Source organism: Pseudogymnoascus verrucosus (genome assembly GCF_001662655.1).
Source record: "Pseudogymnoascus verrucosus strain UAMH 10579 unplaced genomic scaffold scaffold_1, whole genome shotgun sequence".
NCBI lineage: Eukaryota > Fungi > Ascomycota > Leotiomycetes > Thelebolales > Thelebolaceae > Pseudogymnoascus > Pseudogymnoascus verrucosus.
In genome coordinates, this window is record NW_017263652.1 from 1,416,448 (window position 1) to 1,444,357 (window position 27,910).

At 47.8% G+C, this 27,910-nt stretch overlaps 9 protein-coding genes across 9 annotated transcripts; 3 read left to right on the forward strand and 6 right to left on the reverse strand.

The window, feature by feature from the left end:
- Position 1: 1 nt before the first annotated feature.
- VE01_00499 (uncharacterized protein) lies at positions 2-3,523 on the reverse strand. Its single transcript, XM_018270030.2, has 2 exons — positions 559-3,523; positions 2-508 (listed from the first exon to the last, which is right to left on the reverse strand). Exons 1-2 carry the CDS (start codon positions 3,418-3,420, stop codon positions 188-190), a joined length of 3,183 nt encoding a protein of 1,060 aa, XP_018135348.1. The 5' UTR covers positions 3,421-3,523; the 3' UTR covers positions 2-187.
- Positions 3,524-3,768: 245 nt separating this feature from the next.
- Positions 3,769-4,769, forward strand: VE01_00500 (uncharacterized protein). Its single transcript, XM_018270031.2, has 2 exons — positions 3,769-4,456; positions 4,510-4,769. Exons 1-2 carry the CDS (start codon positions 3,933-3,935, stop codon positions 4,571-4,573), a joined length of 588 nt encoding a protein of 195 aa, XP_018135009.1. The 5' UTR covers positions 3,769-3,932; the 3' UTR covers positions 4,574-4,769.
- Positions 4,696-7,558, reverse strand: VTC2 (Phosphate metabolism transcription protein). The gene is made up of 3 exons (XM_059463277.1): positions 6,737-7,558; positions 5,083-6,680; positions 4,696-4,997 (listed from the first exon to the last, which is right to left on the reverse strand). Exons 1-3 carry the CDS (start codon positions 7,392-7,394, stop codon positions 4,890-4,892), a joined length of 2,364 nt encoding a protein of 787 aa, XP_059320107.1. The 5' UTR covers positions 7,395-7,558; the 3' UTR covers positions 4,696-4,889.
- Positions 7,559-8,231: 673 nt separating this feature from the next.
- Positions 8,232-15,688, reverse strand: GLT1 (glutamate synthase [NADH]). The gene is made up of 7 exons (XM_018270033.2): positions 15,503-15,688; positions 14,826-15,054; positions 14,719-14,772; positions 14,630-14,670; positions 13,907-14,578; positions 8,508-13,852; positions 8,232-8,452 (listed from the first exon to the last, which is right to left on the reverse strand). The coding sequence occupies exons 2-7, from the start codon at positions 14,948-14,950 to the stop codon at positions 8,309-8,311; spliced, it is 6,381 nt and encodes a 2,126-aa protein (XP_018135011.1). The 5' UTR covers positions 14,951-15,054; positions 15,503-15,688; the 3' UTR covers positions 8,232-8,308.
- Positions 15,689-16,802: 1,114 nt separating this feature from the next.
- VE01_00503 (uncharacterized protein) lies at positions 16,803-18,182 on the forward strand. Its single transcript, XM_018270034.2, has 2 exons — positions 16,803-17,039; positions 17,097-18,182. Exons 1-2 carry the CDS (start codon positions 17,004-17,006, stop codon positions 18,090-18,092), a joined length of 1,032 nt encoding a protein of 343 aa, XP_018135012.1. The 5' UTR covers positions 16,803-17,003; the 3' UTR covers positions 18,093-18,182.
- On the reverse strand, positions 17,975-19,541 carry BET1 (protein transport protein bet1). Its single transcript, XM_059463278.1, has 4 exons — positions 19,283-19,541; positions 18,758-18,955; positions 18,569-18,662; positions 17,975-18,513 (listed from the first exon to the last, which is right to left on the reverse strand). The coding sequence occupies exons 1-4, from the start codon at positions 19,291-19,293 to the stop codon at positions 18,307-18,309; spliced, it is 510 nt and encodes a 169-aa protein (XP_059320108.1). The 5' UTR covers positions 19,294-19,541; the 3' UTR covers positions 17,975-18,306.
- Positions 19,542-19,801: 260 nt separating this feature from the next.
- On the reverse strand, positions 19,802-20,464 carry VE01_00505 (uncharacterized protein). Its single transcript, XM_018270036.2, has 3 exons — positions 20,201-20,464; positions 20,128-20,140; positions 19,802-20,072 (listed from the first exon to the last, which is right to left on the reverse strand). The coding sequence occupies exons 1-3, from the start codon at positions 20,366-20,368 to the stop codon at positions 19,885-19,887; spliced, it is 369 nt and encodes a 122-aa protein (XP_018135014.1). The 5' UTR covers positions 20,369-20,464; the 3' UTR covers positions 19,802-19,884.
- A 118-nt stretch (positions 20,465-20,582) lies between these two features.
- On the forward strand, positions 20,583-24,712 carry VE01_00506 (uncharacterized protein). Its single transcript, XM_018270037.2, has 3 exons — positions 20,583-21,273; positions 21,327-23,119; positions 23,168-24,712. The coding sequence occupies exons 1-3, from the start codon at positions 20,982-20,984 to the stop codon at positions 24,221-24,223; spliced, it is 3,141 nt and encodes a 1,046-aa protein (XP_018135015.1). The 5' UTR covers positions 20,583-20,981; the 3' UTR covers positions 24,224-24,712.
- Positions 24,713-25,719: 1,007 nt separating this feature from the next.
- On the reverse strand, positions 25,720-27,836 carry VE01_00507 (uncharacterized protein). Its single transcript, XM_018270038.2, has 6 exons — positions 27,502-27,836; positions 27,289-27,447; positions 26,865-27,238; positions 26,722-26,815; positions 26,044-26,669; positions 25,720-25,977 (listed from the first exon to the last, which is right to left on the reverse strand). The coding sequence occupies exons 1-6, from the start codon at positions 27,644-27,646 to the stop codon at positions 25,828-25,830; spliced, it is 1,548 nt and encodes a 515-aa protein (XP_018135016.1). The 5' UTR covers positions 27,647-27,836; the 3' UTR covers positions 25,720-25,827.
- Between the last annotated feature and the right edge of the window lie 74 nt (positions 27,837-27,910).

Genomic DNA, 27,910 nt, shown 5'->3' on the forward strand with positions numbered 1-27,910 from the left:
ATCACAGTATCATCACAATGACCAACAAACCCAGCCCACTACAAGATCTGGGTCAGGTATATCACGTGCAACATTTATCAGCCTTCTTTCATCACCACGTAAAAGACTTTTAACTATTATTCCGTACATCTAGGACCTGCAAACATATTCCGTGCCACATCGCTATAGAAGTCCATTTTCCGTCTCATTATTCCGCTGCAATCCTCGCCAACAGGTCATTCACCCACGGCGGAAGGCGGTACTTGAGAAATCCGGCGTACATTGTTAAATCCTTTGCTTTCCGCTTCAAGTCCTCAATCATGTGGCGCCGAGTGCCATCATTGCTGTTATATTGAGAGTTTGCAAGTCGGGACCGCTGTTCCTCACAGCTGCGGCCAGTCCACATAATGAGATTCGGAATGTTTCTCGTGATGGTTTCTGGGAACGCCGCGTACTTGCCCGCAAACTGGCGGATGATATTCGAATCTCCATGTGCCTCAAGGGGGAGTATCTGGAGACTCGCAATAATCTATATTGTCAGTATCGATCTGTACATTTAATACTGGGTTGACAACTTACATCGAGAGCGCCTGTCCAATTCTGCGCCTCCACTTTACTCTTCGCTTCATTCATTCTCAGAAGAACGCGACACGTTTCTTTGTTGATCGGGGTGATCTTCTCATGGTACATCGGCTTGCCATTGTAGATGGCTGTGATAGTCTGCGCAAGTTTAACAGGATCTTCCACGGATGTTAGACTTAGGCTGCCACGTTGACCCGGGATGCCCTGATCTGGACCAGGTCGGAACGATGGTAGAGACGATTTTTCTTCGCCAATTTCGACAGCCACAGCCTCACTTAGGGCTCTGTTGGTGATGGTAATAACATTGTCGTACTCTCCGGCCAGATCATACAACAAAACAGCATCTGTAACTCTTCCACTATCATCTGCAATGCTAGCGGCTTGCATGATGACGGTACGCATAAAATCATCAGTATCGACCAAGTGAAGAAGCTTCATTCGCTCTTCAATAGCACCCGTAATTCGTTGGCCGTCCAATCGCATATCTCCTAATAATTTGGCAAACTCTCGACTCTCCAAGACAAGGCCGCGGAGGCTTTCATGGCACGCTAATACTTGTTGGCTCCCGATGCCACCTGGTAGATCGCCATTTAGGCAGATCAGTGTGAGGTAATCGACAGCTGCCGTAACATTTGCTGCACGGAAATCTCTCGTGTACCACCCGATCATTTGAGCGAAGTTAATTTGCGGCCGGTCAGTGACGCTGGTTGTAAGTAATCGGCCTTCCGATGCGATAGGATCCGAGACATTAAGCAAGCCATAGTAACCCAGACCTATTGCGAAGTGTAGAGCGGCTGCGTAATCCATCTCGTACAGGGATTGAATGGCGTACTCGAAACGGCCACAGATAATCTGAAGATAAAAGTAAACTCCGGAGGATGCCTTCTGTTCAACTGGGCCCTTGGCAGCAAGAAGGTCCCCGAGATCCTTTACCGACTTTTGAACATTCGTAAGAGTGAATACATCGCCGGCATGCTCCTCTGCAAGGTTGACCTCCCTTGCAACCACGAAGTGCAGCCAGGCCCAGTCCATTAGATCCTGATGGAGACCCGCAAATGTCATTTCTGTGAGTCCACATCTTCCGATGACCTTGTAGCATGACATGCGGAACGGATCAACCGAATTCTCGGGGGCAATCCGAAATCTCTGGCCGTATTCATTGTTGATTCGGTTGTGCATATCAGGTGGAAGGCGTCTGTCTGCGTTGCCGTTGTACTCGGAGATGTAATGTGGAAAGTAGCGGTCGATTGCACGGAAAGCGTTTTTATTCGCATGTACATAGTCTGCGGCTTCTTGGACGTGACCAGTGCGTAACAAATAGAAGATAATTGCCCACACTGCCTCGCCATCCAAAGTCTGTAGGCCAGTGCTATCTGGAGCAAGGTCTTTGCGTGATGCTCGTAGTCGGACGTACGCCTTCACTTTGCTCAGGACATTTGGAATACCGCCAAGATTGGCTTCCCTGGGGTTCTTAGCAAGCAAAACTTCCATTGTTTGAAAGCACTGCTTCTCCAGGTGACGAGCAGTTCCTCTCAATATCCTCTTCCTTAGGTCAATTGCGGCCACAGAATTTGGGGCCTCATCGGTCCAAGCACTGGCAAACTGGCGCTCCTTTACCACATTAGGCTCAGAAAAACTTCGTAGATCCGGATGCTCTCCGACAATCTCGACGACTGCTTTATAGGCATTCAGAACCTGCTCGGTATGGTCGCCGGGGTTTTGAGCTTCTACTGCTCCGAATTCGTGCAGTAGTGGGTAGGCACTCTTGTGCAACCTTGATTCGTTAAGATGGTTGATCTTCTCAGCAAACTTGATTTCTTTCTCTCTCAGCAGACGACCCGACGGCATTGAAGAAGTTGTATATGCTGGGGCCTTGCCATCCGAATCTGTGGCCAGTGACTTCTGTAATGAACCGACAGGGCCGACAGTACCAATGACTGATCTTTGCATAGACTGTCTCTGATAAGCACTACCGCTCAAACTGTCAAAGTTTCGGTTTTCTTCGGAGCGTGTGCTTTTGTTTCGCCGAGAACGCCCAAACCCACCACTGCCATTTGTAGTCGATTCTCCGTTCTTCGTCGCTCGTTCCTCTGCTCTTGATTTGATTCCAAAGTGTTGGTAAATGCGATTCCTTTGCGAGTCCCACTCCATTGACGCATTTTCCTCCAGGAACCTATCAAAGTCGCGTGCGGATCTAGAAAGCCCTTCAGCTATCATGCTCAAAGTTGTTTGGGTCTGGAGTTTCGTAATATAACTGTCCACGTCCGTATCAGCGTCAGCTGGTTGAGAGGCCCAGTCCTGACGCTTTGCCTGAGAGTCGAATTGGCTTAGATCTCGAACGGCTGAGCCAGGCTCCACACCCGATGCGGCCAGAAGATAATGAGCCCTCCCATCGGCCCCGTTTGTCATAGATGGCGGAGCAAGCCTCTTGATGCGATCTCTCAAATCGCCGAGCCCAAGCTGTAAGCTTGGGAGTTCTTCAAGGCTGTTATCGCCATGTGTTCTCTTGCGACTCTTCTGTAATAGGGTGTCGAAATAAGCTCCGGTTTGTTGGTTTGGGCCTTGGGATTGCCGTCCACTATCGGTTGGCTGCTGGGTATTCAAAGCTCCATTGGTATTTTGCTGGCCGCCGGTATTTAATGTGGAACCAAACAAAGACTGTGTTGCTTGTGGCTGTGACTGGCCCGCGGTTGTAGATCCAAACAGAGATGATGTAGGTTGTTGCGCTTGCTGGGGGTTGCCAAAGGGGCTTGAGGCAGGTTGAGCTGGTTTGGGCGCATTAAGTCCGCTGAAGAAATTGGTTCCTTGCGAAGGAGCAGGCTGGTTCGCTGAACTCGCAGTTTGACCGAATAAAGACATGTTCACTACGGCTACTCTTGAGAGCTGTAGCCCTCGGGACAGATGCGCAGGATGTTTGTGAAGTTCAGGTGAGGGAAGTGCGTTTCGTTTGCTCTAAAGCTTTTCTCGTCGTTAACTTTGTTTATACAGTCGCGCCGCTCAATAAGTTATGCCCCAGGCACCAAATTCCAGCCTGGGAGAGAGCCAGGGTTCTTCTATCCTTTATGCCTATAGATCCACTCCTAGACTTCAAAATGACGGCGGGTTATAAACTACGATATCATCTGAAGATGTTTGATTTCTATATTGTATTAAATATAGTGCTGCGCACAATGAATTCAATTGAGGTTTCTGGCGACCAACTCTCATAGCCTGTAGTGTAATTAAGCTTAAGTGTAGCTTATCCGATTAGGCCTCTAATGGGTCCATCAGGTTCCCTCGAGAACCCCCTCTCATAACACCTGCTCTACTCGTAGCTTCCAACGTATCGCCGACGCACTCCCTCAATCCAGTCAATCCTTTTGGCATCAACCATGAGGCTCTCCGCCCTCCTGGTGCTTTGTACGTCTGCGATTGTCGCTCATGGTCAAAGCGATACCGATCATCCATCTTCGACAGTTGTGTCCATTCAACCCATCGAAGCCTCCACATCCTCAATCGACTCCCTTGCGCAGATACAATACGACCCGACCACCCTCGAAGCTGTGATTGCCTCATACGATGCTCCCGATGTAGCACCAGGTGCTGGTCTGGCTCGAGTGGGAATTTACGACAAGGCCGCGAACGCATGGGCGTCCTCGACTTCTATTTTGTCTCTGGAAAACTTCACAAAGGGATATGCGCCGGTCATAACGCTTTCTCTTGGTCCAGACGGCAACGTTATTGGGGTTAGCTGCAAGAGCGAAAAGATAGATGCAGGGCATACGAGGGATTTTGGTCCAAAGGTGACGGTTAGGAGGACGGCTGGTGGGAAAAAGCCAAATCTCAACAGGCCGATTGCACTATCGAAGGAGGGCAAGGTTGAGGAAGAAGAACCCGAGAAGACATTCCTTCAAAAGTAAGTTTGTTCGACCAGTTGTCGTAAAGCCACTTCGCTAATATTTTTGCCAGATACTGGATGTTCGGGATGGGTATCCTCCTGGTACTTGTGTTGAGCGGCGGGGGAGATAAATAGGCACATTAGACGCTGGATTGAGAGAGTTTTATAAGCGATATTCAATGTGATTCCTGCTCTCGAAAATAATAACCCGAGTTTAAGTAGAGCAACATTTGCTGCCTGTGGGTGAAATGCTCGAATCAGTACGCGAAGTTATTGATGTATTTAACAACTAATTAGACTACTCTTAGACATCACAATAGCATCTTCAGGGGACAAATAATTCTAGAATTTCTGGTGCATGAGCATAACAGCTTCATCGCCCAGCTTTAGGAACGTTGTAAGAACTTCTCCTATGCTCACTACTTAACAACTTAGTTTACACCTCACCGTGCTATCTCACAAGCTCCGAATGGACGCCATTGTCAACAATTTGAGAACTCGAGGCAGTACCATTGATTACTTGCCCATTCTGACCGAGTCTCTCCAGTGCGGCGTGATACTAGAAACTGTTAGCATGTTGTATCAACCTAACTAGGGATCACGGCTTCAACCGTACTCCCGCTCCTTTCGTGAGAAGTCCATACCTTAAAGCCAAAGTTCAACAACAGAGCAACCAGCAAGGCAAAGCTGACAACCAACGGGCCTACAAAATTGTCGAAGTCCTTTCCACTCCGCGCGATGATCATGTTGCGTCGGACGAAATGGATGTAGTAACCCCAAAATCCAGCAAAGGCTGCGATAATGATGTAGGCAATACCCATGTACTCTGCAAGCTTATTTTCGCCCGCAGCTGAATAGAGGCTTACAGCGAGAGCACCCAGTAATATACAAATGTGCTGCCATTTCAAGAACGTCCGTTCGTTTGCGAGCCACACCTTTGGCTCCACTTGTAATGGGCCTGAATCTTTGATTAGGACTCCGGGTTTGGTGACTCCGGGGGGCAGGGCCGCTTTATGCTGCCTGCGCGATTGTGCATATCTTGAGAGCGAGAAAGAAGGGAATACAGATGATGTGGTACCATATCCACCACTGATAGTCCCAATGTCTTGGTCTCCACTCTCATTATCCTGGGCTCTCCCCTTTCCTTTCCCCTTGCTGGCGGCATCGGCCATGGCCCGAGATTTTGTAGCTGCCTCTAAAGCGAGTCTGTCCGTCATATATGATTTGCCCAAGGGTGATCCTACGGCCGCCTTATAACTATCTTTTCGGTTGCTGGCCGAGGCCATGTAGCTTCCCACAAGTAGTTCACCTTCAGCCTTTTGCGCCTTCGCCAGCTCTTCTTCTGCAAAGGCGTCATGCGGATCCTTTCGAATATCCGTCTCCACGTCACTTAGCCAGAAAGGAAGGCTGTTCACATAATCCTCGAACAAGGATGCAACGCCATGCACGAACTTCGAGAAGCGTGGTGCCTTGTGCACGAGATGCGAAGCCATCAAGTCCTCGACCCATTGGGGGGATTTTTTCCCGGAATTTTCCTTGACCTTTATTTCGAGAACAGCGTATGGAAATCTAGATATTTCACCCTGGTTGACGTTTGGAAACGGGAATTCCATCTGTGTGTTATCAATATCGGTTCGATGCCAGCTGTCTGGGTTTCGGCACGGTCGATCAGGGTCTAGAGAATCCTCCCGAATGAAAGCTAATTCGGTATCAATGGAAATCCTCACCCGATCATCCAATGGTTTTTGAAACGCCGTACGAGTGTAATTGGCTCTCACTACCGGATGGAGGTTTCGCTCTTTGATAAATTCTTGGATCTCGTTCACGGATCGCTGATAATCGGCTACCTTCTCTTCTGGTTGGCCTTGTCTTTCAAGCTTCTCCACATGCTTCCCCATCTTATATTCGCCAGTGATGAAAGGCTGGACATATTTCTCCTTGATCGGGAAGCGCTTTTCCTCACTATTCCCATCATTGTAGATCGTCTTCTGTTCAAGTAACAGCTCTGGCTTGTCGGTCAATTTGCCATACCAACGAACCCTGAGCGAAGAGGCATCAACGGTTCCGTCTACCTTCTGTGAATATAAACCGAACTGGGAGTTGTCGAAATATAAAGATGTGATAGTGGGGTCCCCCTGGGAGGCATCGGCCTGGTTTGCGGACTGCTCACTGTATACAAGCACAGGTAGGCGGCGTAGGATGTATGTTTTGACCTCCAAAAGATTATCAGGGTGGACCCAAACTTTGAAAATGTGTTAGTATTTCGGATTCAAATTCAAATGGCTTCGGGAAACTTACATTTGTATGCCATATACTTCTCGCGGTTCTGGGGATGTGGTTGCGGTGGCATGTCTGCAGTCGACGCGGTTGTTTTGTCCCCAATATTAGGCAGTCCTTTATCCGCCCTGTCCTCAAGGTTTTGCCGAACAATAAAATACATTACCGACAATTTGTTGATCATGGGAGTGTATGCTTGCTCTGAGTTGAAAGGCCTCTTTGATAGGTTGATTTGCAGCATTGGGCGGACTTTATATTTGTTCCCTCTTTTCCGGTCGTGTTTTTTAACAATCTTTAAGAACCCAGTGTAGTTCAAAGCGCTGTACTTTTTGAGTTGGTTGGCCTCATTGGTAATGCTATCTAGTTCATTTTTGATCTCCTTGAACTTGGCAATGTCGGCGGTATCGGCACCCTGGGGTGCCAAATCTTTCAGTCGCTCACTGACATCATTGGCACGCTCCTCGAGCTTTTGGAATGTCGACTCCTGGAAGGCAGCAACCTTTCCGAGCTGCGTATTGAGTATTTCCTCGCAAAAGCGAGACTCATCGTCCTCCGTCCACGGCTTGTTGTCTCCTCCAGTGCCATCCTCTCTCAAGAGCCGCTTCAACTTTGCATAGTCAAGGTACTGTTCTTTCCACGGCTCGTGAACAGAGTTCGCCAATGTCTGTCCAAACCGCATCTTGATGTCGAGCCTTTGAAAAGAGAGCCTTTCTTGTGGCTCTTATTCCTATGTGACAGGTTTTATGTGCGGGACACGTTCGGATGTCGTCAATTGAGGCTTGTGTCGATTTACGGTAACCAAGTATTATAGCTATCGCGATAAGAGCTGCGTCTGGGCATAGTTTTAGCCGCCACCACGTTGTTCATTGGCCCGGAACGTCACTTGGCAAGCTCCATTGGAGCACGTGTCTGATGTATTGGCTACGACCTATAAGGACCACAATAAAGTGGGTAATTTCTTCTTTTGCTAACTGAGAACTCCAATATTTGCTATATTTGCTATATTTGGATAAGTTCAGCGATCCTGACAGCTGCATGTGCTACAGAGTAATACTCTTTACTGTGCGGGACTGACTGAGACAAATGCTTGGCATGTTTATCCACGCATAATCCAGGGAATAATAACCAGAGCAATAGGCTACTGAAGTACAGATCATGTGAGAGCTCTATGTACAAAACATATCGTATGAAGACGCTATCCATATATTTGGTATACCGCTTGTTGTCAAAGGAGCTGGCCAGGGATTAGATGTACTATCTCTTCGAGAATATGGATGTAAGGAATATATCGTGAGCTATTTTTTTATGTAATTACTGGTAGAATATATAAAGTTATCTCAGCATACTTATTTGACGTCACTACACTCAAAAACACACGAGTCCAATAAAAGGCATAGCTCATACAACACAGTAATGCAAGTGCCACCAATAATACCACAGCCGTTAGCCATGTCTCGGTGTAATATATTTGAGATCATATCAAAAAAGGACATACGACACATGGTCTAAAGCCTATAGTGTCATTTTGCTCATATTCGCTATATCTATCTACGAAAACTCAAGATACCGCCGCCACCCCTATTTTAAACCGGTCTAGGCGCTGACGCTCAGTCCGGAAGATGACTGTAAAATCTCATGTGCGCTCCGTTTCACGATCCCGCCCGTCACCGGGAGAAGGGACGAATTTTCCAAAAACATATCACACTCCCGTGCACAACTTCTGCCTTCGTTTATTCCCTAGATATTACCGTTAGTTGCCAGGCTTCATTGAAAAGATATTGGGTTCACTTACCCAAACGATTAGCGACTGCCCACGACGACAATCACCGGCAGCAAAAATGCCCTCTACATTCGTGCTGTATTTACCAGGGGGCGTCTTGACGTTCTTGCGTGCGTCCTTCTCTATTTCGTCTCCAAGAACACGATCCTCAGGGCCCAGGAAACCCATTGAGAGAAGCACCAACTCAGCTGGGAAGAATTGCTGCGACCCTTCGATCTTCTTCATGTCCCATCCGCCAGTCGCAGACTTGGTCCATTCCACGCGGATAGTATTGATTCCCTTGACAGTTCCATTGCCATCATCAACAAAATCCTCGGACATGACACAGAACTCACGTGGGTCCTTGCCCATGTGTTGCTTTACTTCTGTATGGCCATAGTCAACCCGGTAGATCCTTGGCCACTGAGGCCATGGGTTGTCACGGGCACGCTCAGGAGGCGGTTGGGGCAGCAGCTCGAAGTTTGTGACGGACTTAGCACCATGACGGAGTGATGTACCGATGCAGTCATTTCCTGTATCTCCGCCGCCAATAACAACTACATTCTTTCCCTTGGCAGAAATGTATGAGCCGTCATCAAGGTTAGAATCGAGAAGGGATTTGGTATTTTTGTGCAAGAATTGCATAGCAAAGTGAATACCTTCCAGGTTTCGATTCTTTATTGGAAGATCACGCGCAACCGTGGCCCCGGTAGCAATGACAACTGCATCGTTCTCTTTCTTGAGGTCCAAGAGCTCAACATCCTCACCCACAGCGACTCCGGTTTTGAAAATAATGCCTTCGGATGCCATGAAGTCCGTGCGGCGCTTCACAATCATCTTGTCGAGTTTCATATTTGGGATGCCATACATCAGCAGGCCACCGGGTCGGTCTGCACGCTCATAAACAGTCACCAGATGACCGGCCTTGTTGAGCTGGTCGGCGCAGGCAAGACCGGCGGGTCCGGATCCTATAATTGCAACCTTCTTTCCGGTGCGTACCTTGGGTGGTTGAGGCACCATCCAACCCATATCAAACCCTCTATCTATGATAGCACATTCGATAGATTTGATACCGACCGGATCTTCGTTGATACCGAGCACGCAGGCTCCCTCGCACGGTGCTGGGCAAACACGGCCTGTAAACTCAGGGAAGTTGTTTGTCATGATAAGCCTGTTCAAAGCATCCTTCCATTGGTTCTGGAAAACGAGCTCATTCCACTTTGGAATGATGTTCGATATAGGACATCCCGAGTCAGACTGGCAGAAGGGCACGCCACAATCCATGCAGCGAGCGGCTTGGTACTTGAGCTCATCCTCATCGAGACGTTTAGAAAGTTCAGCCCAATCACGAGTTCTTGTTTTCGCCGAACGGTACTTTTCCGAGCGCCGTTGGTATTTCATGAATCCCTTTGTTTTATCAAGGACCAAGGACCGTTTTTTCTCTGCGGCAGCATCGCCAACTGTCTCTTCTATATCTTGAAGATCCTGTTTCTTTCCATGTGCATGATTGCCCGAGGCACCTTCACGCGACCCTCGGTCTTCAGCTTTATGCAAGAGAGGTAACTGAAATTCGGCTTGTTTTGCCTCAGCTGCTTTCGCGGCTTCTTCAGCAAGAACTCTCTTATAGTCGACGGGCAGTACTTTTATGAAGCGCTTAAGTGCGCGATTGAAGTCTAGCAGAATGCGGGCGGCAAGTTCGGACCCAGTGTAGTGATGGTGATCTTCTACCAGTCCACGGACAAACGCTATTTCCGCAGGATCGTCGATGGCAGAAGCTTCAACCATCTCCATATTGAGTTTGGACATGAAGTCTTGGTGTATATCCAAAACGTAAGCAATACCGCCAGACATTCCAGCAGCAAAGTTGCGTCCTGTACTTCCGAGAATGAGAACTCGGCCACCAGTCATGTATTCGCAGCCGTGGTCACCAACGCCCTCAACAACAGCTGTAACACCTGAGTTACGCACTGCGAAGCGCTCTGCAGCCATGCCTCGAAAAAAGACGGACCCGCCTGTGGCACCATAGAGGCAAACATTCCCGACAATCACATTTTCCTCGGCTTTGAAGACAGCTGCCCGGGAAGGATAGATAATCAAGCGACCGCCAGAGAGGCCTTTCCCGACATAGTCGTTGGCATCGCCCTCGAGCTCCAACGTAATACCAGGGGCAAGGAAAGCACCAAATGACTGCCCGGCAGACCCCTTAATGTTCACGTGAACAGTATCCATCGGTAGGCCCTCCTCGCCATACCGTTTCGACACCTGATAGGACAGCGAAGTCCCCATAGCACGGTCAGTGTTAATGACATCGCACTCGATGCGTGATGGTAGGCCCTTATCTAGCGTCAATTCAGCTTCGGAAATGAGCTTATTATCAAGCCTAACATAAAGGCGGTGATCTTGTTTGCGCACATTGAATGTCGCGACACCAGGGCGTAACTGGTGGGCTGGTGTTAAAATCAGCGACAGATCTATGTTGGCTGTTTTGGGAGTCCGTAAGTCATCGCGGACACGGAGGACCTCTGCATGCCCAACCATTTCATTGATCGTTCGGAATCCAAGCTTGGCCATGATGGCACGAAGCTCGTTGGCGATATAGTAGAAGAAATTGATCACATCTTCTGGTGCACCCTTGAATTTCTTACGAAGCTCTGGATCTTGAGTGGCAATGCCGACGGGGCAAGTATTCAGATGACATTTGCGCATGAAAATACACCCCATTGCAATGAGAGGTGTTGTAGCAAATCCCCATTCTTCGGCGCCGAGAAGACAGGCAATAGCGACGTCTCTGCCAGTTCGCAGCTGCCCATCGGTTTGTACAACGACACGTCCTCGAAGGTCATTGAGCACTAGAGTCTGATGAGTCTCTGCCAGCCCAAGCTCCCATGGTAAGCCGGCATATTTGATACCAGTCCACCTAGATGCTCCGGTACCACCGTCATGTCCGGAGATCAAAATATGATCTGCTTTGGCTTTTGCAACCCCTGAAGCAACAATGCCAACCCCGGTTTCAGATACCAGCTTCACCGATACTCTGGCTCGAGGGTTTGAACACTTTAAGTCGTAAATCAGTTGTTTGAGATCTTCGATAGAATAAATATCATGATGGGGTGGCGGGGAGATCAGCCCAACACCAGGTGTAGAATGACGTGTCCGGGCAATTGATTTTGATACCTTGTGGCCAGGAAGCTCGCCACCCTCACCCGGTTTAGCACCTTGGGCCATCTTGATCTGTATCTCGTCTGAGTCCGCAAGGTAATTTGATGTCACACCGAAGCGTCCGGAGGCAACTTGCTTGATCGCGGACCTCATCGTATCGCCGTTCGGCATTTGCTTGGAACGCTCTGGATCTTCTCCGCCTTCACCAGTATTCGATTTCCCACCTAGGCGATTCATCGCAACAGCAAGAGTGGAATGGGACTCCATGGATATGGATCCATAGGACATGGCGCCTGTGCAAAATCGGCGAACAATTTCGGTCCAAGGCTCGACTTGGTCAATCGGAACTGGAGTACACTCATCGAATTTGAAGTCCAAGAGACCACGGAGCGTGCACGACTTAATCGACTCATACTCGGAAAGCGAATATGCTTCATAAGACTTGTCGTTTTTTGTTCTTACTGCATCCTGTATATTGGCAATCGATGTAGGGTCATTGATATGAGGTTCTCCTCCATCGCGCCAATGGTATTCACCAGACTCTGGTAACCCAGGAATACTAGTTGTCGAGCGCGAAGGAAATCCTTGTTCGTGGAATCTAAAGGCATCTTCGGCAATCAGCTCGAAGGTTATACCGCGGATCCGAGTTGCGGTTCCCTTGAAGCATCTCTCTACGACGCTGTCATCTACACCGAGAGCCTCAAAAATTTGAGCTCCTTTGTAGCTAGCCAATGTGGAAATGCCCATTTTGCTCATGACCTTCAAAATCCCGCCATCTGCGGAGTACTTGTAGTTCCGGATAAGCGTGTCGTCACTCAACTTCTTTCTTATAAGTCCTTCGCGGTTAAGCTTCAGGATGCATTCCATAGCAAGATATGGGTTGATGGCGTCGGCGCCGTATCCGAGGAGAACACACATATGATGGACCTCGCGGGCCTCCGCAGTTTCGATAACAATTGCTGCAAGCGATCTCCATTTATTGTTGACTAGATGATGATGGACCATTCCACAGGCGAGAAGAGCGGAAACGGGAACACGATCAGCAGAAGTGGCCCTGTCGGACAAGATGATAATGCGGTCCTTATTCTCAATCGCTGCCGTTGCTTCGCTGCAGATGTAATCCAGGTGTCTGATATACCCCTGAACCCCTTCCTCTTTCTTGAAGGTGAGATCGATGACTTTGACTGTCCATTGCGGATGTAGCGTAGCGATATCCTTCAAGGCATTCAAGTCAGGGATCGATAGAACTGGCGTGGGGAGAAGTAAACGACTACACTGCGAGGCATCCATTTCAAGGAGGTTACCCTGCGGCCCAACGTAGCACTCCAAGGACATAACAATGGCTTCCCGAATGGGGTCGATTGGCGGATTTGTCACTTGGGCGAATAGTTGTCTAAAATATTCGTAAAGTAGACGCGGAGCTTGCGCTAGACATGCTAAAGGAGCGTCGTTTCCCATTGACCCTAGTGCCTCCTTCTCATCAGTGGCCATAGGGCCAAGGAGTAGACTGACTTGCTCGAAGGTGTAACCAAATGCCTTAAGCATTGGATCTTCTTGGATAGCAGAGCTGGTCGGTTTTGGAGCAAGATCAAGAACACCAGCCGTCGCAAATGTATCGTGAATTTTAGGCAGGCTTATTAGCTGATCCTGAAGCCATGCTTTGAAGTCATGGCGATTCGATACAGTTGCCTTCAACTCAGCATCATCAATGATGCGGCCAGCAAGCGTGTCGACTAACAGCATCTTTCCAGGCTGCAATCGACCTTTTTGAACAACACGTTCCGGGTCCACGCTGATGGTGCCAACTTCCGAAGCGCAAATAATTCTATCGTCGTCCAAAACGTAGTACCGGCAGGGTCTCAGTCCGTTTCTATCGAGGTTGGCTCCGCAATATCTTCCGTCGGCAAATGTAAACAATGCTGGGCCATCCCATGGCTCCATCTGGCAGGCAGCCCACTCATAAAAAGCAGCTTTCGCAGGATCCATGGCAGGATTATCTTGCCATGCCTCCGGAATCATCATCATGACGGCTTCTGGGAGAGACAGGACTCCATTTATTGTCAACAACTCGAGGACGTTATCGAATGCGGCCGAGTCGGATCCACCATGTTCAACAATTGGATATAGTAGTTCCAGCTCATCGCCAAAAACATCTGATTGCATCACACCCTCTCGAGCGCGCATCCAGTTCTTATTTCCACGAAGAGTATTGATTTCGCCTGAATGAGTAGTTAGATACCAAAGTTAAGCATAGTGGTGTAGAGGGTACTAACCATTATGGGCCGCCCATCTCAGTGGCTGAGCCCGATCCCAAGATGGAAAGGTATTCGTCGAAAATCTCGAGTGCACAAGAGCAAAGTGACCCTCGTAGTCTGCATTTACCAAATCATAGTAATACTGGTATACCTGGATAGGAGCAAGTTGCCCCTTATAGACGATGTTCTTATTGGATAGCGAGCATAAATAAAACCAATTGTGTGATCCAATGGTGTGGGTAGCACGCTTACGGAGAACATATAGTTGTCGTTCGAAGTGCTTTTCGTCAAATTGGTCAGGATCTGTAGTCTCTGGCGCATTTCCAGGGCCATACGCAGATGTAAGCACAACAAACGGTTGCAGTATGACGGGTTCACGCGAAGCAGCCGCAGGGCCGAGAATAGTAGAATCCCTGGGGGGCTCGCGCCAACCCAAAATACGCAAGCCAAGAGACTCAGCGATATTTACTAACTGCTTCTTGGAATCTTGTAAAACCTCTTCGTCTGGCTTGAAGAACAAGTTGCCAACTGCATATTGTCCCAGAGGAGGGAGTTTAATATCGGTCTCGCGCTCGAAGTTCTTAATGAAGAATTTGTGAGGAATCGATGTCATGACACCAGCGCCATCCCCATCTCGCGCATCAGAACCAACCGCCCCACGATGGGTCATGTTACAAAGCAAGTTCCGAGCTGCACAAAAAAGATTAGTTATCAAGATATCAAGCAGGAGGGCACACATACCATCGCTAACAATCTTGTGGCTGGCTTTGCCCTTGATATGGCTATTGTTTTATAAGCCATTGAGTCCAGACTGAAAGGATTATACTCACCAGGTAAATCCCACGCCACAAGCATCCTTCTCTAATGCTGGATCATACAAGCCTCTAAATGTAAATTGATTAGTAAAATATAAGATCAATCATACAGAAAGACTTACTGCTTCACAGGAAGAGCTCCAGCCCACGACTCATTGTCCTTGGTTTGGTATTCATACTGGTTGTAAGGCTCATTTTCGGCCTCAGTTTGAATATGTCTATCATCGAAATCGTCGACTCTGCCCATGTTAGGCAAGAGTCCCAACAAACGGGAGAACTGCGGGATGTTGCGTGGAACAGTTGGGTAAGGTAGTCTTGTTCCCAGCTACGTGAATATTGTTGTGTTCCCTGCTGTTATTTGAGGGTCATTAGCTATTTGGAACCCGCAAATATGTAATTGAAAGAGTTAAAAAAAAAGTGAGATTATGGGCTGATAAAATGGAGGGGTTGCTTTGTCTCGGATGATAGCTTGGAGCGGTCGCTGATAATCCGGTGCAGCTAAGTCCCAATGCAATCAATCAGTCGGACCCCCGTTACCGGAAGCCGAGGCGCAAGAGGTAGCAAACAGGCTGCATAAACTCCTGAATAGATATGAAGATGAATTGATGCCTGGTCGATTGCGACTGATGTTGCATCTCCGGTGCGCGAGCACCTTGGGGGTCCTTCTGGCACGAGCGATTGGCGATAAAGAGGAGATTGGTGATTCGTCGGGACCACCAAGCTTCCCCATGCCATGACAACACGAAAGATGAACGCCAAACGGTCGGATAAGACCAGGGAAGGGATCTGATGTATTTACCTGCGATATTGATATCCTGAACTTTGTATTGAGCGCAAGACAAACCACACTGCCTGCGCATCAATGGATAATGTCCAATTCTATTCACAGTTGTCGAAGGTGAGCAGGCAAGAGGTTGAGCAGAGAGGTGATTCTGCAACAACAAGCAGAGGAAAAACGAGAGGGGATAAGGGAATGGGAAGAGAGATGAGGGAGGGCGGGGGGGGGGCACCAATAGGCAGGGCAGAGAGAAGGAAGTGAGGCTATGGTGACTACGGAGTATGGTAAGGGTACTATGGTAAGGGTAGACGGGAGAAATAGGAGCAGCCCGGAAACAGAAGGGCAGCAGAGGATAGAGGTGCGCGGGATGAGGTTTAGCTGAGGTTTAGCTGAATAAAGCGAGTGGGCTGTATGGATGTTTTCTTCTGCGCTACTATGGTCTACGTACTATAGTGTAATGTATGTAATGTTATTGTGGTGTATTATGTAGAGTACTATGGGGAAGATGTTAAAAAGACGATGGACCAAGATCTCCGTGTTGTAGAAGGCGTATGGCGAGTTGCACCGCATGAAGTTTAGCAGATACAGAGATACAGCATGAGTATAAGCATGGAGTACAAGTAGTTATATGTGGATTGCAGGCCAGTCTGAAGTACTCTATCATTAGTCTTGGCCTCTGTCATAACGGGGTACCCGGGTACAATAAGGCGGTTGGCGGGGGACAGGAAGTACCCCGCTAGGTAATATAAGCTCCTTCGCTTGTGAGATAGGGAAAGATGAGGTTTGGTGGTGTAGATACCGGAGGTGGGGGGCAATACATCAGTCACCATACTGAGTAATACCCAAGAGCTATGTGTGTTGCAACTGTAACGTTGATTCTGAATATACCCCAAGAATCGAAGAATCGAATATATACCTGGGGGAAGCTACCAGACTTGCCGACTCACATAGTAAAAGCAGGAACAGTATAGGTTATGGCCAATTGGGGTAGTGAGAGACTCAAGGAGTGTACAGAAAGTCATATATCACATGCAACTCGCGCTGCACCACTCCACATCACACCACACCACGAAAGTTGGAAAGTTGGAAACACCACCGACGTAACAGTAAGTACTGTACTTCCTGTATGTAGCATTGAGGCTCGTCGGAGTCGGAGTTTAAGGCGCGTCTCATCCCTGGAAAGGCCAATAGAAGCGCTCGCATTTGGAAGACGCACCGGCCTATCAGATTGGATCTTAGGCGCTTGTCAACTTCCGTCCGTGCTCTGTTCTCGTTACTCCACATGCATGTGCCAACCTTAAAACTACCGTACTAGTTTCTAGTTTCACAAGTAAGTATAGTCGCAGCCTCGCCTTGGCATTACTCTATTGGCATTGCTCTATTTACAAAAGGAAGGCCTATCACGCATCACGCACCACCACAACAAACACCAGCAACGACCTTGGTGATCTGAAATCCTCCCAATACGTCGAGATCACACAAGCTGCACCGTTGTCGGTCGCCCCTCCTCAGCTTCTTCGAGATGATGTGCTCACTCCCCAGTCTTGCTCCACGAGATGTAGGTTGCCCTGCTAGCTGGTATCTACGCGATCTCTTGCTCACCTCTCATCTATAGTCTCACACACTGTGGTACTCCTCAAACCACCATACCAACGACTTCCCAGGTCAGCACGACGCCATCACCAATGTCGACCACCTTTCTCCCAACGCGAGCTCCGGCCAGAATGCAGGGCCACATCCATTACGGCGGGGACAACAAGGACTTTCCAGTAGAACACCACTGGCGCGACTGCGTGCTGATGAACTCTATATGGAGCGCCGGAAACAAAACGTCCAAAATTATGGTAGCTCATGGATAAAACCGCCAGGGGTTGTCAAAAGCCTCCATCAGCTTCGCGAGGAGAAGCGCGAACTTGAGGAGCACCAAGAGGCGTTGCGACGCGAACAACTCGCCCAAGAGCTCGCCGAGGCCGAGGCGGCAGACGAACTCCTGCAGGGAGAAGGGGGCGATGGGGAGATGGAAGAAGCACGAGATCTTGACGACGATATTCCTGAAGCCGACATCACCGGGCTGGGCCAGGGTGAGTCGGGCAGCGAGGATGATTTGGACGCTGATGAATCTGCTGGAGCCACAATGGCACAACGAATTCCTGACGAAATGTATCGAGATGCGCTGGTACGCGGTAACGAAGGCCATAGCCACGGATATGGGAGTGAAGGCGGATTGGCATCTGAAGACGAGGACGGGTCCCAAATGCTTCAAGAGGACGATCTCCTTCATGAGCAAGGTCTCGACGACAATGCGGACCTTGATATGGACATGGACATGGACGCTGATTTGGATAGTGGAGTTCCAGAGTCAGCTATGGGCGGTTACGAACACACGGACACCGAAGAGGAACTAACAAGTTCAAGTGACGAAAGTGAGGGCGAGGGGGGCTTGCCTTTTGGGCGGCGGGCGAATGAAGGTCTTCGTGAGAGCAGTGGATTCCAGAGCAGCCCAAGGTCGAGTAACCTCGCTCCTCGCACTCTAGGAAGCGACAGGAGGAACAGTTCATTTCGAGAGGTTGACGACGATGGGTCTCACCACTCAAGTCAAAGTATCAATTAAAAAGTGATAATCCCGGGTTGCATAATATTGATATTGCCCACTGTGGTATAACTGGATATCCGATTAAGAATATGTAGATGGTCTCGGAACACCACGCATTCTCAACTCTCTTGGCTGAAATGCTCAAATGTTATGCAGAGCTTGAATTGTACTTGACTTCATCCCACAACTAGAATATTTATACACCTTCAACGCCATGTACCAATCCCGAAATCTAGAACAGCCAGACGTAGATAAAGAGGAGCATCACGGCGGCGAAAAAGCCAACCCAAACCCTCCAGCCAACGCCCGTCTTCTCTGCCATGAGAAGCATTCTATTCATAGTTCCCCTTAATCTCACTCTGGTATTGTCAAATGAATCGTTCATCTTTTCGGCTAGCGCTGAGGATTCGCGGATCTCGTCGCCGATTGCAATCGTCATCTAAAAGCAAATTATCAGTGTCACTTTCCGGCGTTGGAGCTCCAAGGATACATACATCTTTTAACTGTTTCACCTTTCCCAGAATCCCCTCCACCTGCCCATCGTTTTGGCTTTCTAACTCGTTCAGAGTAGCATCGCTGTACTGTCCCCTAAAGTTTCCTACGTTATCACCTATCCTTTCGGCTTCGCCAAAGACACATCACGATGTGGAATCGAAGCGTGTGCCGCATATAATAATTCGTACCTTGAATTGGGTGTTGCTGGCCTATACGATTGCCTCTCGCCTCCCAGCGTTCCTGCTCCTCCACTGCCGCTGTATCCGTAACCACCATCGTTGCGTGGTGAAGCGTTTCCATTTTTCACCCGGCCAGCCCCGCCGCCATCGTATCCTTCGAAGAGAGCGCTGCGAGGATCTCTCTGGTGTAAAGAGGACGGTCCGAACCTGCAAGTTTGAGTTAATGGGCTTCCATTTGGCACTTTCCTAGCTGATGACGTCGCGGAGTGATCAGAGAGGCCCAGGCGCGAACCGGCTGGGTTCGCCGTGCTCCTTGCTGCGACAGCGCAGACTGACAAGATCGATCATGATGTAGCTGAAGTAAACGCGTTCAGCTAGGCCGGCGACATCTTGGAAATAGCATAAGGATGCGTATGTTCGATGTTTGAAGCCTGGCTAGCGTGCAGCTCGCAACTTCGATGGCCTTTATCGGGTGATCTGGACACATTGTTTCGCCAAACGCAAAACTCTCGGAAGAAGTACACACACACATACCTCGAGGCCATAGTTACGGCGGAGAAGATAAACTTGGACAGGAAGCTTGTAGTAGTTTGCCTGACAGACAGACAGAAGTAGCTCGCTTCACAACACTAATCCCCGTCTAGATTGTCGATACTGGCTCAGAAAACCTGGGCATGGGCGATTGTCGATTTATGAGACGTATCGATAATCCAGTGGCGAGAAATCAATCTTCAACCATCACCACAATTTGTCGTGTTGAAAGTTAAATATACTGGCGATTTGGGAAACCGTGTCACGTTTACAATACTTATTACAATGCCAGAACTTTAGCACGTGCTACTTTCAGGAGAGCTCATTGTTGCCACTGCATGTATTTCAAGATCAACACGGAACGGCTGCAAATAAAGCGCAAAACATAACATCGTATTTGAAGGGCTCTCATTGACACCATAGTTTTATGGGTGGGCTGCTGAAAGGACAGGTTATGGGGGCAAACATGACGACATGAGAGGACGTATACTGCAATAGAAAGAGGAACGTTCATATGTAAGAAGGCTCATTGATCGCTGGCCAGACGCTTCTCATAGATTGATGGTGGATATCCTCATAGGAGCCCTTGTTTAAGTGCCCATGATCTACTCGTCCATCTTATCTTCATCCGCTGGGGCTTCGAAATCTCCATCATCCTCCTCGTCCTCCTCATCCTCTGGAAGCTCCTGGGCTGCCTTGGCGAAGTCGATCTGGCGGCCACGAGTACGTCTGCCACCGCTGATGATGTTGCTGGTATCGATCTCCTCCATGTTGTCCTCATCGGCTTCGTCGACTATATGTGTTAGCAGTGTGGTCGGTCAGCGGTTTAAGCGTTTTCAAGATCATACCGACGGGAGCAGCCTATTATAAATGTTAGTTTAGTTTTCATGCATAATAAGGGTCGCAAGCTCAAATACTGACCTCATCGACCTCATCGTCACTGGTATCCTCCTCATCATCGTCTTCGCCCATGCTCACATCTTGGGTGGGGTCGGTAGCCTTGCCCTTTCCCTTGTCGTTTGAACCGGTCTCAGTTCCATGAGGATCGCCACCCTGGGCTTGAGTAGTTGAACTGTTGATTTCGGACATCGTGGGTGTCGTCGTTGGTACTTGAGGTAATTGACTGTACGATGGAGATTGAGAGTTGTGGCGAAGACAATTGGGTCTCAGCCAGAACCGTGTTTATGTGGAGTTGAGTCGCGAGCTCTGACGCGTGGGCGAGTTAGGTGGGGCAATATCATGTGACACAGCCTAGATCTTTCGGATTTAGGGAACCTGGTTAGGTATGCGACACCGCTCCAGACAGGCCATGATCGCATCACGTTCATCTCGGTATCTCTTGATAAGGAACACCCTCGAATACGCGCTTCTATCGCATTTTCGTTTCCGGCTGCTTCGATTACTTTATTCTACCCTAATTGTTACTCAACATGATTTATACTTAGAAGATTAAACTACAATAGTATATAGTGGCACCTCTGTCGCTCCTCAAGTGTTCGCCCACAACCGCCATCACTGAATTCGAACTGGAAATGATCCCAGAACATCTTGAAGGTTTCCGATTGTGACTGCAAACGCAGCTTAGATCAGAGCAATAGCGATTGTCAAATTGATACATTCTGGTTTCAGATCAACACAGATCTAATGGGATGAACCAAGCCTCTATATCTCTGACCGTCTTTCACATACAACTCGATAAACGATGGAAACCTCCTTATCCCAGCCGATACTGGCACAGATCCTCCACCCTGGCTCACCTACAGAGCATATCACTGCTTTAAGGACCTTAAAGAATGATATTATTGGCCACCAACAGAGGAAGGAGACTTGGGTAGGCCTCGGAATTTTGGATTCGATAGTGCAAGCCTCGGCTTCCACAGAAAGCAGACAGGACAGCAAGTTGGGTCAGGAACCAGCATGGGATACCGAATCATTGAGCGAAGAGGAGACTCTGAGATTACAAGCTCTTTCCATCCTTGGGAGCTTGGCATATGGTAAACAACCCTCAAGCCAAACCAAATTATGTTACACTACTAAAGCATATCAGGTGGACCACCATTCATAGAACCGTTGCACTGTGCATTCGCTCTTCCTGCCATACTGTCGAACCTTTGTCCGTCTACAAACCCGCCACAATTGGTTGCGGCGGCGCTGCAGGCTCTGTCTAACTTGACAGAGTCAACGTGCTTATCATTGGCATCAAGTACCTTCAGCATTACCTCGCTTGCCGATTCTATTTTCTCTACCTCTCATGTTGGCTCTATGTACAAAATCTTCAGCCAATCCTCGACATTACCTCATACACGCAGCCAAGTATGTCTTGCGGCATCTTTGATAAGTAAACTTTGTCAAAACGAACGCCATCGGTCAATCCTTGCCAATGCTGGTCTGTTAGATGCTCTTGCCACTAGACTGGCTGGAATTATAGCCATTCAGGGACTGGTTATTCCCGGGGCTGATGCGGCGGTGGAGAAAGAGGGCCTTTTAAACAAGTTCCCCTACGCAGAAGGTTCTGAGGGTGCCGATCTTGCGATCATTCTGGAATGCATCGGTGTTATTGTAGCCGATTCGAAGCTGCGAGCTTGCCAGCTTATTTATTCCAGTGCCATACTTGCTGTGTTCCCCCTTTTCCCAACAACTGATTTTGCTCCAAACCGATCAACCAAAGCAGAATGGGCTGCCTACAATGCCTCTGACCCATCAGGCAGAGAGTTGCAAATGAATGCCGTCGATTATCTGATCCCCAACGTTTCTACGAGCTACACAAACAGTGTTTCTGGCATTGGTTCTGCATTTCCTCCCTTGGGAACACAAGGGCCGTCTGATTCCATCATGCAAGACAGCGGTTCCAAGACAGCCGCGTGGCCTCACCGCAACCTCGCGAGCACCGAACTACCACCAGGTAGTAGCGGGGTAGGTGACGCCGAAGAGCCTGAAAGCCCATTGGTACCATATTTGATATGGCTTACGAGGTCCAGCACTGACATTGGTCGGCTAATGGCAGCATACCTCCTGGCAGGGCTGTACAGGGCAGGGGTTACAGCTAAATCCAGAGAGATATCAATCGGGCTGCTGGTCATCCCGATACTGGTCGGTTTACTTGAACGCGCAGCGGAACACTCTACAACCAACGATGCACGACAGACTGCCAAACTGTGGCTGCTCATGGAACGCACACCCGCAGTAATTGCGAAGCTGATTATCGACAGCGAATACCTACAAAAATCGGCGTACGAAGCTGGAATTATTAGCAAGCTTGCAAAGATGATGAAATCTTCATATGACCGGGTGCCAACCAACCATGAAGCTCGTACGTGGTCATCAGGCGGCTCTTCGTCTGAGGTCGACAAGGATAGTGTGCATACGTCAAGGTCATCAAAACTTGGAGACAGTGGGCTTTCCGCCCTTCTTGTTCACAAGATCAGGGTCCGCGAAAGCGTGCTTAGAGCAATTGCGGCTCTTGTTCCCTTTAAGGATGAATACCGAAAATCTATTGTGGATCAAGGAACTATGCCATTTATCGTCGAGTCACTAAAACCACACCCCGAGAAACCGTCACACAAAGTAAATGAGAAGTCAGAAACAACCCTGAAAACAAGCGCGGGCGAAGCATCTAGCCTTGACTCTGGGTTTGGTATAAACCCAACTTCTGTCCTCATCGCGGCTTGTGGCGCTGTTCGCCATCTGTCACGCTCAGTTAGCATATTGAGAACGACCCTGGTGGATAATGGAGTCGTTATGCCGATTTTTAATCTTCTGAGCCATGCGGATATCGAAGTTCAGATAGCGGCAACTGCGACGGTGTGTAATATTGTGACTGAGTTCAGTCCGATGCGTGAAGTATGATTACGTGAAAGCCACACATTGACTTTGCTGACAAGCTTCTAGACAATTTCGGCCGCTGGCGTTTTGAAAATCCTTTGCCAGCACGCGCACTCCGCCAACGTAAATCTTCGCCTTAATGCGCTTTGGGCGTTGAAGCATTTGGTGCAGTCCGCTGGAAATGATATCAAAATGGCGTGTGTCGAAGAACTTGGACAGGGTTGGCTCGTACAACTCATCTGTGAAGATACAGAGGATGATGCCGCTTATACGTCGTCCACGAGATCGACAGTTGTGGACCAGGACAATGATGTCCATATGAACTACTCAGACGACGAGGACTATAAGCAAAAAATGGCAGATAATGCAACTGGTGTGAGTTCCGCAAACAAAAGCCCAGGCTTTAGCCGAAAGTTCCCAGAGTCAGAAAGGGCCAAATCAATTTCAGGTTCCACGAGTCAACTTGTGAATTCTCGATTTGCTGCTCTTCAAAAAGGAGAGCTTAGCCTGGGCAAAAAAGCTCGGGAAAACGATACTGCCGTGCAAGAGCAAGGTCTTGACCTGATTCGAAATCTTATTGGCGCCTACAATAGTACTGGACCGGCCGAAAACTCCGATATGATTGACTTCCTCTTCCATTCGTTTGGCCAGGACCAAATATTTGAAATCTTGGCGTCTAAGTTGAGGCCCAAAGTTATAAATCCTTTCAGCAAACGTGGTTCGGATATCGGAAGCGGCAATGGCGAGACAAGAATTGTACCTCCTCAGCCTGAAATTATCACATCCGTCGAATACATACTAGCTAACGTAGCTGCAAGTGTTCCTCGGCACCGACAGCAGGTTGTGGCCCAGACAGAACTGCTAAAGCTTGTATTAGAACAGTCCAGCCATCCAGACAAGGAGGTTCGGCTGGCTCTTTGCTGGCTTGTCATCAACCTGACGTGGGTTGAAGACGACCAAGACACTGTAACTCGCACTCAACGGGTCCGAGAGTTGACAAAGTTGGGGTTTCTTGCAAAAATGGAAGTTCTTGAGCGTGACTGCGATTTAGATGTTCGTGACCGAGCAAAGACGGCACTTTGGCAAATGAAGCAGACGACTGTTCCAGCTTCATCGCGATAAACCCATAGGCACCAGCGCGTCTCAGCTTAGTTTGTATATAATAGTACATACGTTTTATTAAGTAACTTAACTACTTCAACTTGTTGAAAGCTTCCTTTTTCATTATGTATGGACCTAGTGGCTTAAGTTGGTGCTGCCAGGTCCGCGACGAAACGACGGGCGAGGTTCCAACGAACTATCCACTTGCGAATCGATGGATTGCAACAACCTTCAATCAAGCTTCATCCCGTAAACTACGTAGTACCCTCTATTAGGAGATGCAGGGGCATTCTATGTCGACTACCTGTGTCTGTCAAGGTTCAATTAGGACGATGTTAGGGTTAGACGTATATTACGTCATTTAGCAAGACCTGTCACTACGATCGGTGATTATGGGCATGGAATACCTCCACCAGCTCTAAACTATCTTACGTTTTCATCTTTATTTTTCAAGGTAGCTTAAGCGGGATGGGATTATATTTAAGTCCGTAAATTTAATAATAAAAGGCAACATAACTATTTTAATAATGGCATACCATGAGTTAGTTAGTTAGTTATTTAAGTTAAAGACAGTAGGAATTGCCGTACTTAATACTTACTACCTCTAATTAATGATTATATAATTATATATTACCTATAGTATTTAGGGTAGCAATTATAATATTTTATATATTTTAGGTTGACTTTTAATATTTATAACGACTAATATTAGAACTACTAATACAAATTAAAACCATTAACGTAAGTCGTGGCGTACTGCGGGTAATGGCGTACTGCGGGTATGTACCTTTACAGCTAAATTTATATGTAAAGGTACTTAAATCCTAAAAACTTTTAACCTCTAATAACTCTATTAATAAAATTATTAGAACTTATTCATCTTATAAATAAGATGTTTATATACGTATACGCTATGCTTAATTACGCTATTATGTAAGCTAGCCTTATGCAGAAGATATTAACAAGTGTAGATTTGCTATACAAATATTTTGTATAGCAAATACTTATACTTCTAATAACTTATGTAACTTAATATAGTTGCTTCTAGTGTTTTCACATATTAATTATTAGTATATATAGACCCTTTATATAAGAGGAATAAATTATAATAAATTTATTAACAGAGTTATTTAACTTTGAAGTTTTAGGATTTAAGTACCTTCACATATAAATTTAGCTGTAAAGGTACATACCCGCAGTACGCCATTACCCGCAGTACGCCACGACTTACGTTAAAGCTTACGTGATAACTTAGAACACGAAAAACTTAGTATACAAATGGGGTGGTTGTTGTAAAAGATAAGTAAAATTCTAACACATAGGTGGCTGTTCTGTTATTTTAAAATAGTTAGTTAGGTGGTAGATTTGATATTTACGATAATTTAGTAGGCAATTAACTGCGTAACAACAAAGAGGGTAAATTGACGAGGTAGGAATTAATTTCCCAAACGTTGAGATAACTTAGTGGTGGCAGGTGACAATAATGGTTATGGGTAACAGTGCATACAAATTTGATGATCGGCATTTGATTGATTAGCTGCACACAAGACATATTTCCGAGGGTATCATGAATCGACCGCCAGCAATCTAACAAAACTAATAGTAGGACAACGAACGCCGATTTGTTATACCCCCCCCGGCTTTGGGCTATTCGCTGCGCTACCCCCGCCTCTTTTCACTAGACCTGCAAAGAACGATGCCAATGCCTCGTTTTGGGACTTTCCATCTGGTGTTGACACGCTGGGAGTTTCCGTGTCCAAGTTCCGGTTGTGGTCCTATTTTAATCAGCATGATTGAACCCTAGCGTTATTATTCTCAAGAGGCATTCATATCATACGTACCGTTAATCGTTTGAGCATATCATCTACGTCGACTTCGATACCCCCCATGTTACATTGTACAGGCCCAATGTGGCTTTCAACTGGAACGATAGCCTCATCCTGGAAGAATTTCTGCCTAGTCGAGCGCTCTCGCTCAGGTTCTGCAGTGTTACGGATATGATCTAGAGCCTCGAGCTGGGCGGTTAGGAATGCTTGCGTTTCCTGGCTTTTAATCTCTAATTTCTGGCCGGTGGAGTTGACGTGCATATTGGAAGCGCCATCGCGTCGAGGATCTCGGATAGCCTCTTCGTAGGTGGATATGGCACTCAAACGTCCCCCAGATGTTTGGGAATCCGTTCGGGGCTCGCTCTGATCACTTTCCATCTTTTTTTTGCTGGTGTATACTGGATCTTCCTCAATGTCACAAGTCCACCCTTGGCTCATTCGCTCGACATCGAAACCATCTCTGAGAACTCGGATCTTTCCCCAAGAGTCCCAATTTGGCGGAACAACAACCTTATCCCGATCGATGACGTTATGCTTCAAAGTCAGTTTTTTTAATAGTGGTTGAATACCAAGTGACGAGTGTATCAGAGGTCGGAGTTGACTTGGCGCAGAAGGTATTGTATATATGAGAGAGGCGCCATCTAAGCCTCAACATTAGCATGTGGAACACTGCAGGCGACAAGGAGGTATTACGTTTAAGTAATATGGTTCGCAGCGTCTGCAAAACGAAGTCGAACTCTTCTTCCTTCCAGGCACTCTCCCTTTCCAGTGTCTCCATTTCGTCGGACTGTTCATAATAAGTATTATAACAGTATCTGTGATCAAGAACTACTCACATTCTGACAAACGACACACAATGGCAGCCCTAATGCATCCTCCCATTCTCCAGGACCTAGGGGCAGACTGACTTCACCTTCAGATGAAAGAGAACTTCCACCATCCAATGCCGTTCCCTTTCCTCTGTCACGCCAGCGGATCATGACTTCTTCCATCTTGGCCTTGCACTCAGGACTCAGTGAGACGAGTAATACCCGCAGTAACTTCACCCAGTCCCTCAATTGTTGCAACCAGAGCCATGGCTCAGACCAGTCGAGTAAAACGACAATCAAGGTATTTGGTATTGACTCGGGTGTGAGGAGCGACCGCAAGAGCGGAGTGAAGGTTGGAGATGAATCTGCCAACAAGTACAAGGACAGCCGGGCTATGGTATCTTTGATGTGTCAGTTAGGTGAAGCAGCCCAGGATGTCAGAAGTTCATACCCTCATGGTCAGCGTCCAGAACGTCGTGGTAGGTATACCCAAGTGCAAAATCGTTTGCCACAGGCGGCTTCCTGTTTCCATGCCGGCCCTGGGATCTTTTCGTTGATGATTCCGAAGATAGGGCCTCCAAGAACTCTTTTTGGCTCTCAGACGAGCCTCCTGTGGGTTTATTAGAAGGTCGTCCATGTGAACATCTCGGTATTTTTGGCCTACCTAGAACAAAAACATTCCTCTCTGGAAGGCGCTTTCCACTAGCTACACTGTCCAACATAGAGGACCACATCTCCTTCTTCGACGTGTCCTGGCTCTTATGCACGTCATCTTCCGTGAATTGGGGGTTTGGTGTGTGTATTGACATGATTGTTTATCGTGTTTCCAATTGCAGTATCTCAAAGCTTGCCCAGAGTGGATCAGGCCGTATGTGTGGCTCACAACCAGTTGCTCATTTCTCTACTAACAGAGGCGTCAATAGGCTCCATATGCGCTCATTTATTGCTGTGAAATGTGAAATGCTCTCTTCGGAAGTTGGCGTGGTAGGCCTCCTTTTGGTTGACTTTACTACGGAGTTGAAGGTACCTATCCGTCGATAACGGGACCTCCCGTGTGTCAGCCTTGCAGATAA

Coding starts and splice junctions, on each gene's coding strand:
- VE01_00505 (XM_018270036.2), bottom strand. CDS start 20,368: ATGTCCGAAATCAACAGTTCAACTACTCAAGCCCAGGGTGGCGATCCT.
- VE01_00507 (XM_018270038.2), bottom strand. CDS start 27,646: ATGTCAATACACACACCAAACCCCCAATTCACGGAAGATGACGTGCAT. Junction 27,448..27,501: donor GAGGAATGTTTTTGTTCTAG/GTAGGCCAAAAA, acceptor ATAAACCCACAG/GAGGCTCGTCTGAGAGCCAA. Junction 26,670..26,721: donor GCGAACCATATTACTTAAAC/GTAATACCTCCT, acceptor GTTGAGGCTTAG/ATGGCGCCTCTCTCATATAT.
- BET1 (XM_059463278.1), bottom strand. Junction 18,663..18,757: donor CCAGCAACACCCAATTCAAG/GTACGAATTATT, acceptor AGGAAACTTTAG/GGGACAGTACAGCGATGCTA. Junction 18,514..18,568: donor AGGTGAAACAGTTAAAAGAT/GTATGTATCCTT, acceptor ATTTGCTTTTAG/ATGACGATTGCAATCGGCGA.
- VE01_00499 (XM_018270030.2), bottom strand. CDS start 3,420: ATGTCTTTATTCGGTCAAACTGCGAGTTCAGCGAACCAGCCTGCTCCT. Junction 509..558: donor ATTGGACAGGCGCTCTCGAT/GTAAGTTGTCAA, acceptor CTGACAATATAG/ATTATTGCGAGTCTCCAGAT.
- VTC2 (XM_059463277.1), bottom strand. CDS start 7,394: ATGCGGTTTGGACAGACATTGGCGAACTCTGTTCACGAGCCGTGGAAA. Junction 6,681..6,736: donor GAAGTATATGGCATACAAAT/GTAAGTTTCCCG, acceptor ACATTTTCAAAG/TTTGGGTCCACCCTGATAAT. Junction 4,998..5,082: donor TGTTGAACTTTGGCTTTAAG/GTATGGACTTCT, acceptor AACAGTTTCTAG/TATCACGCCGCACTGGAGAG.
- VE01_00503 (XM_018270034.2), top strand. CDS start 17,004: ATGATGTGCTCACTCCCCAGTCTTGCTCCACGAGAT. Junction 17,040..17,096: donor CCAGTCTTGCTCCACGAGAT/GTAGGTTGCCCT, acceptor TCTCATCTATAG/TCTCACACACTGTGGTACTC.
- VE01_00500 (XM_018270031.2), top strand. CDS start 3,933: ATGAGGCTCTCCGCCCTCCTGGTGCTTTGTACGTCTGCGATTGTCGCT. Junction 4,457..4,509: donor GAGAAGACATTCCTTCAAAA/GTAAGTTTGTTC, acceptor TATTTTTGCCAG/ATACTGGATGTTCGGGATGG.
- VE01_00506 (XM_018270037.2), top strand. CDS start 20,982: ATGGAAACCTCCTTATCCCAGCCGATACTGGCACAGATCCTCCACCCT. Junction 21,274..21,326: donor CCTTGGGAGCTTGGCATATG/GTAAACAACCCT, acceptor AAAGCATATCAG/GTGGACCACCATTCATAGAA. Junction 23,120..23,167: donor AGTTCAGTCCGATGCGTGAA/GTATGATTACGT, acceptor ACAAGCTTCTAG/ACAATTTCGGCCGCTGGCGT.
- GLT1 (XM_018270033.2), bottom strand. CDS start 14,950: ATGGGCAGAGTCGACGATTTCGATGATAGACATATTCAAACTGAGGCC. Junction 14,773..14,825: donor GGAGCTCTTCCTGTGAAGCA/GTAAGTCTTTCT, acceptor ATTTACATTTAG/AGGCTTGTATGATCCAGCAT. Junction 14,671..14,718: donor TGTGGCGTGGGATTTACCTG/GTGAGTATAATC, acceptor ATAAAACAATAG/CCATATCAAGGGCAAAGCCA.